This window comes from Pipistrellus kuhlii, unplaced genomic scaffold (genome assembly GCF_014108245.1).
Source record: "Pipistrellus kuhlii isolate mPipKuh1 unplaced genomic scaffold, mPipKuh1.p scaffold_m20_p_8, whole genome shotgun sequence".
NCBI lineage: Eukaryota > Metazoa > Chordata > Mammalia > Chiroptera > Vespertilionidae > Pipistrellus > Pipistrellus kuhlii.
Window position 1 is genome coordinate 20,092,629 of NW_023425584.1, and position 7,488 is coordinate 20,100,116.

At 34.1% G+C, this 7,488-nt stretch overlaps 1 protein-coding gene across 1 annotated transcript; it reads left to right on the top strand.

The window, feature by feature from the left end:
* The first annotated feature begins 2,886 nt into the window (after positions 1–2,886).
* MARCOL (MARCO like) lies at positions 2,887–7,044 on the top strand. Its single transcript, XM_036424285.1, has 2 exons — positions 2,887–2,975; positions 6,344–7,044. Exons 1-2 carry the CDS (start codon positions 2,927–2,929, stop codon positions 7,042–7,044), a joined length of 750 nt encoding a protein of 249 aa, XP_036280178.1. The 5' UTR covers positions 2,887–2,926.
* Positions 7,045–7,488: the final 444 nt, after the last annotated feature.

Consider the following 7,488-nt stretch of genomic DNA (forward strand, 5'->3'; position numbering starts at 1 on the left):
GAAGTTGGGTGGGGAATCTATGGGCTGGCCATGATATGCATCATTGCTGTAAGGCCTGCTCCAGGTCAGTCCTTCCTGAAATGTTTCTATATTCTGAGGAAAAACGGAGATTCTAGTGTATATTTCCTGTAGCGGTTTCAGGCTTCTGTGGGCTGAGCCAAAGTTTGGAAATGAACTGCTCCTTCTGAAATGTGCTGAGAATGTGTTTTGATGTTCTCTCAAATCTCTAAGAGGCCTTCTGTTCACATGTATATCACCTGGTAGTTTTGTGTAAGAAATAAAGAGAAAAGTTCATCATAATTAGGAAATTTAGGGGAGTAGCAGGTCCTTCGCCTTAAGAAACTTTCCTTCGGAAAGAGGAAATTTGTCTCTATGTCAGAATGTGAACATTGTTTTTGTGTTTCTTCTACAGACTTGATAAAATGTCTTTCTTCTCATCATGGATCAAAGTTATTTTCATTATTGCCTTGGCATTTCCTCTTTATTCTGGTGAGTACACTTCCAGTTCCGGATAAAGCAATTCACACATCTTAGAAAATGCAGGAAACAACTGTTATTGTCTAGAAATGGAGCAGCTTCCTTCATTAGGTTTCTAATACTTAAACTGGCAAAATGAAAGTGGGTATGTTACAAATCCCCTTAAAAAATGACTTCAGTGGACTGCTTTTCCTCATTTCCCACCTTAGGAGATGGAAGCAGAGAGTTGGCTTAGAATGAGCAGTAGAACTGAGCTTTTTCTTCATTTATGACTAAAGACTTTTACCTAATTAATATTTTCTTTGGAAATCAGATTCAATGTTTGCTTAGTTCAGAGTGTAGGTAGAAATGAGGTCCCCTAGACCTGACATTCCTATACAATTGATTTGTTGTTTTCCAGTTGTCAGACCACTAAAGTAAAAACTTTCTGTGAGGTGAGAACTCCTTAATCCCTCTCCTGGAAATTGCACTTCCTTTAGTTCAAGGAGACTGATGAATTTTGGAAAAATAGTTCTGAATCATCGAATAGATCCCTGATATTAGAATGAGTATTATTTCATTAAGAAATAAATAATTTCTTCATGTTAACTGACATTATGCAAGGCATATTAGGGGTATTAAACAAAGCACTGTCTTCTCTGACTTTGATATCTCATGAATTAAAACAAAAATAAAAAGAACTATGTTATCTTCACAACAGAGTTTGGTAATTGCTGTACAATACTTCAAGTTATTTTTCGCAGAGGAGAGTAGTTTGGAAGTATATTTCCAATTTGAAGCTAATTTGTGAACTTACTGTTTTGTTACTATCGCAAAAGCCTCACCTTAATATTGGGGGCACTAAGTAGGCAATTTTGTAGTATTTTGCTACTAAAAACTACAAGTTCTTCCCACCAGAGATTCTGATTGTTTTCCCCTCTTCTTCTTGTTTTTATATATTCTTTTTGTGTGCTGGTTGCAGAAACCGCTCTTGCACCTCCTCTTCCTCAAAAAAAAAAAAAAACAAACAAAAAAAAACACAAAAAAACAAACTGGTCCATCCACCAGTAAGTTAACACTGATTAATTAGTAAATTGAAAAAGATAAATCTTAAATTGTTTCATATTGTAAATTTTAACAACAAATTTTACCAAACATCTTGGCTGGTATAGCTAGATGGTTAATCTTTGACCCATGAGAATTCCCTGGTTTATTTCCCAGTCAGGGAACATGCCTAGGTTGTGGGCTCAATCCCCAGAAGAGGGCATTTAGGAAGTAGCCAATAGATGTCTCTCTCTGTCTTTGATTTCTCAATTTCTCTAGTCTCTTTTCCTCACTTTGCCCTTCTAAATAAGCTAATGTGAAAACCAAACATAATTCAGAATCCCTAAATCTGAGGACGTTAGAATTGGAAGTGATTGGAAGACCCCCCCCCCTTTTTTTTAACTTTTCTTCCCAAAGCTGAAATTTGAATTCTATAGAATTCAAAAATATTTATCCTGCACTTATATTAGAATAAGCTCTGTCATCCAGAGCTACAAATCCTATCACTCTTCCCCATTTAATGCCCTTCAGATGATGAATGCAATGTCAATCCTAAGTCTGTCTTTATTCACGCTTATATTTCTTACTGCTATCAACAAACTTTATGCTCTCTGGTCTCCAAACCTCACTTTACAAGGTCATTTTCTTTAGAACATGCTTCAATTAATTCACATTTTTCTTATAGGGGGCAGCCATTGTTAAACACATTATTCTAAGGCTTTATGATATTAAGTTTATGACTTAGTATCCCAAAATGATTTTCACATGAGCTTCTGTTTAACATAATATCTTGAGGCAAGAAGGCCCAGAATGTAATGTTATTCTCAAACATGAGATCTATTGTCTCCTGTTACCTCATAAAACTAAGCTACCCATCATTAGTTCCCACTGGGTGTATTCATCCCTTACTAATTGCAAATAATTAATGTGGTTTTACTTGCTTTTAAAATATAATTTGAGGTAAATAATTGGTACCTAACTTACTTGCAAAAAAAGTTCCTGGGAATGCCTATTATAGACATATAAACTTATAGGGTCAATAAGACTACTGACTAATGATAAATCCTCTCTTAACAATAAAAAAAGTGAACACTGAGTTTCCCAGATGGGTTTTTCCATTTTTATTTCATTTCTTTCTGTGAGAAAAATGTCTTATAGAAGCCTATTAAAGTTTGGATATTTATGGGAGTTGAGGTGTGAAGCTAATTTTAAAAATGACAATGACTCAAGAAGTAACACCTTACAGTATACCAAAGTTACTCAGTAATTTTATTACCTCACAATGACCATGTTTAGCAATTAGGGTGGGGGAGTTTTCAAATATATAACATGGTGGTGATCAACATGCTTTATTCAGAAAGCTTCTACTGAAGCGTTACCCTTAGCTCCATCCAATCCAACTGAGTCTGAAACAACTGGCTGTAACATGAAGGCTTTTCTTTTCCTTCCCTTCATGTTCTTGGCCATGTTCTCAGGTAAGGAAAGCTGCATGCAATAACTTTTCTTCCAACTCTCAAAGTAAAGAGTTAGAAATGTTCAATGATTTAATAATACATTGTCAGAAAATCTTAAAAAGTGGGAGCATCTATCAGACATTGAAGTGGACTAAGGTAATTTCAGATAACTTATAGATCAGGGTTATAAAAATAGTGATCGGGTGAGACAACAGTGGATAGTTTGATGTGGCTAAAGAGAAACAGAAGCAAGGAAATGAGAAAAGTAAGACATCAGACTAAAAAGAAAAAAATTAGTCTAAGAGGATTAGGTGAATTTGTGAATGCTCAAATGTATGTTCCACAAAGAATATGATTTTGGGTAATGATGCAGGTCTAGATGGTCAAATAGGAAAGGGCTCAAATCCTGGCTTTTCACTTTTCTACTTTTGTTCTTCAGAGTAATTTACTTAACCTATTTTAGCCTCAGTTTTCTCATTTGCAGAATGAAAATAGACATTCCAACAGGATGTTATAGGAATCATGTGTACACTAGCATTAGACACCATTACTTGCATTTTTCTTAGGTGCCTATCACTCAAAATACTTCTCTCTATTCCTTACCTCAATACCATTAGGTTGTCTGTTTTCAGAGATGTAAATTTCCAGCAAGCAATGAAAATTTCTCAAGATGATAAATGACACAGATAACATATTTCTCAAGAAAATAAATTAGGATAAATTAAACCTATTTTAATTTATCTCTAAATTATGACCTTCTACTTGATCATTTTTTTCTAATAGCTAGTGAAAGGAAATAAATGAAAATAAAGTGCCTATATGACCTTCATTTGCTTATTGTTGAGACACAAGAAATCATGGTTCTCTTCTCATTTTAAGCATTGCAGTTGTTTTCAGATTGTTGATAACAGGGGTGATCAGACCCATTCTGTTAAGAGATATCTGTCTGTAATAATATTGAAAATAAATTGGATGTGTGAAAAATTGTCCAGAGATGCCATTTAGCAAACTGTCAAAGTAACAGAGTTAAGAAATAAGAATATAGAACTAAGTGATAAGATGGGAAAAAGGAGGAGGAAATGTGTGTGTGTGTGTGTGTGTGTGTGTGTGTGTGTTTCTCAGGGGACAAAAGCATACAGAAAAAAAATTTCTTACTAAATATGATGGCAGGTACCATATTTCTTATGTATTGCAGTGTCTTGCTAGATAACATTTAGTATATATTCAGCAAGGATTTGTGGCTGGAAGAATGTACATTATAGTAATACTATATGTAATGGTTATATGGTTTTGAAGGATAAAGAAGAGTGAGGAATCAGGAATGCCTATTAAAATATACAGCAATACCAACCATGAATTTAGAGTTTGTAAAATCAGAAGAGAAAAATATGGAACAAAAATTAAAGATAATTATTTTACAAAATTAAACTTAAAAATGGGTGGTTAAACCATATTTTAATACCTTAGTTATCTTTTTTTACTAAAATATTTCACCACTGATTTTTATCCTACAAATTTATGTAAAAATTTTATATATTACTAGAAATGTCATTAAATCATGGTTTGTAATAGTTAAAGAAGAAAATAAATTAAGGACTCATTGCTAAAAGACTGGTTAAATAAATTATTATAAACTTAAATGAGATCATATGCAGCCATTGGGACAATAATTAAGGTGATCTCTCTATATTTGTATAGAGGTATCCTAACTGCATATTTCAAGGGATAAAATGAGTACAGTAGTGTATACAATGTGCCACCAATTATGTTGAAAAATATATTCAAATATGTTTGTAAATACAGAGATATCTGTAATAATACAGAAAACCCTGGTAGGTATGCTTGTGTTCTATGTAGAGAATTGGAGGTGTTAGGACCGAAGATAAAGGGAACGTTACTTTAAACTATTTACCATTTTATATCCTTATGATTTGATGCAATTTGCTTACTAGTATATGGCCTTGCATTATTTCAAAAAGCCAAACAGTCTACAACAAAAAATAGATCAACCAATCTTTTTTTTTTCCATTTTATCTATATTTTTATTCTATTTGATTTCTACTTGAATTTAGTTCCTGCTAATAAACAATGTTTGGTTCTTAAAACTCAGGTATACACTCATTGCTCTGCTAAAAATAAGTCATTTGTTATCAGTTTTTCTTGCTATGTAACCCGTATTTCTTATATGTCACCTCCTCCAGGAGGAGAAATAATTAAAAAAAAAAATACAAAGGAAGCTCATTAAGAAAAATAAAAAGTGAACCTTAATAAAACTTTTGTGAAAACCCCAAATTAAGAAAGTAGGGGAATAAAGACAGTCATCAAATAGAAAAGCAAGAAAGCCAAAAATAAACCCTTTTACCAAAATGAGTATAAGAAAAGCATAAGACCTAATGGAATACCATTGTACTTAACAGCTCTAAAGTCATTGCATTTGCTTATATATTGTGTTCTAACCTCTATTTATTTTGGAATAGAATCTGAATAATTCTAATATATATATATATATATATATATATATATATATATATATTATAGCTAGTATAATAAATCTATTTATCTATCTATCTATCTATCTATCTACTTATCACATACATACAGATTGGGTGAGCTTCCAAAATAAATTTGTGAAGCAAGTAAATAAGATAGAGTGAGTAAATTCTGAATCATAGGTTTTAATCAATAGTCACATAATACCTACCATTTTCTCCAGTGGTTTGACCACAAGAGAAAGAAACAACCACTAGAGAGAGTGTGAGTGATTGATTAATACTAAAGATTTTATGGGAAATTGTGAGCATAAAATTGATTGAAAAAAAATATGTTCTCAGTAAGGAAAACCACTGCCTTTGGAATGGGGTTAATGGGAGAGAATATATCTACAGAAAACAAATATAGAGATAGAGAAGAGGATATGAAAGCAGGACTCATGCCTGACAGCTTTTACATCTGAGTAGTTGATGACATTTTTATAAAATAATGTTGGGAATATAAGAAAGGGTTCTGTGATATGGAACAAGTTTACACAAGGCATTGGTCAGTCCTTTTGTCTTTTTAATTAATCAGGGAATCATTAAAAGGAATTTGTGGTAGTATTAAGGCCTAGTGCAAATAACTTAAGCTCTGATTTAGAAATGAGGCAAGCTCTCTTGAACCCAGGCTTTTGAGACACCATGTAATATAGTGAAGAAAGAGATGGAGGACACAAAATATTCTAAGTTATCAAAAGTAATGGGGAGAAGATTCTGTCTTGAGGTTTGGTTAAAAAAATCCAAGATGCATTAAATACATACTATATCTTGGGATGAATGATGTTGATTTTAAATTCTTGAGGTTAAGTAACTTTATTTTTATTTTGTGTGACCCTCCCCCTTTTTCTTAATCTCCAGTGTCTTCAACACAGACTTCGAAAGCACATGTTAAAATAGAGAAGGGCCAAGAACCTGCACTTATCTTAGAGAAAAACAATAAAGCTGACCCTCAGGGGGGACAAAAAGAATCTAATTTGGAAGGTGATAGCATCAGAAATTTAGACCTCCCTGTTTTTCCTGGAAATCCAGAGGATTATGACCATGTGGGGGAACATAATCAGGAAGGGAAAATAAAAAATGTACATCAGGCTCTGAATGTGCAAGCGAGTTCAGGAGAACCTAACCAAAACGCTGGTTCAGAAATGTCTAGTGAGCACGGAAAACCAGGATCATCTCTCCAGCAAAGGAAGCCGGGGTCTTCTGGCAAGCAAGGGGTTTCAGAATCATCTAGCCAGCAAGGAAAATTAGGATCATCCAGCCATCAGGGGAAGCCAGGATCATCCAGCCAGCAAGGGAATCTAGGATCATCCAGCCAGCAGGGGAATCGAGGATCATCTAGCCAACCAGGAAAACCAGGATCATCCAGCCAGCAGGGGAAACCAGGATCATCCAGCCAGCAGGGGAATCTAGGATCATCTAGCCAGCAGGGGAATCTAGGATCAGCTAGCCAACCAGGAAAACCAGGATCATCCAGCCAGCATGAGAAGCCAGAATCATCTGGCCAACAAGAAAATCCAATGTCTTTTTACAGTCAAGAAGGAATAAAAAATTTAGGTTAATAATTGGATGGCAATATGGAGAGTCAGGTAAGTGTTAATTTCTTTTTTTTCTTGTTTAGTCAACTTATCTCAGCAATTCTATTTTCCAAGTTTTAAAAATTGTTAACAGAATACACTTTACTAAAGACATACACTTTGCAATGACAGTGATTCAACAAAAGAAGAGAGGATTTGGAGATGGTTATTTTTGTATACATCTATGATCATTAGTATCATGGTTTTACATCCATCCCTTATTTCCTACTGCTCTTTTTCACTCAGACATTCTAACTGTACTGGAGTAGCTCAAACCCTCATTAATTGAGCCCCATTTCCACCAGATTTAACTTTCATGCTCATTTCCATCCCATCCAGAATCTATACCCCACTCAGGTGGCATTTCTAAATCACAAATCTGATTTGATGAAAGTTTTTCAGTGGTGCCACAAGATAAAATCCAAACCT

Coding starts and splice junctions, on each gene's coding strand:
- MARCOL (XM_036424285.1), top strand. CDS start 2,927: ATGAAGGCTTTTCTTTTCCTTCCCTTCATGTTCTTGGCCATGTTCTCA. Junction 2,976..6,343: donor GTTCTTGGCCATGTTCTCAG/GTAAGGAAAGCT, acceptor CTTAATCTCCAG/TGTCTTCAACACAGACTTCG.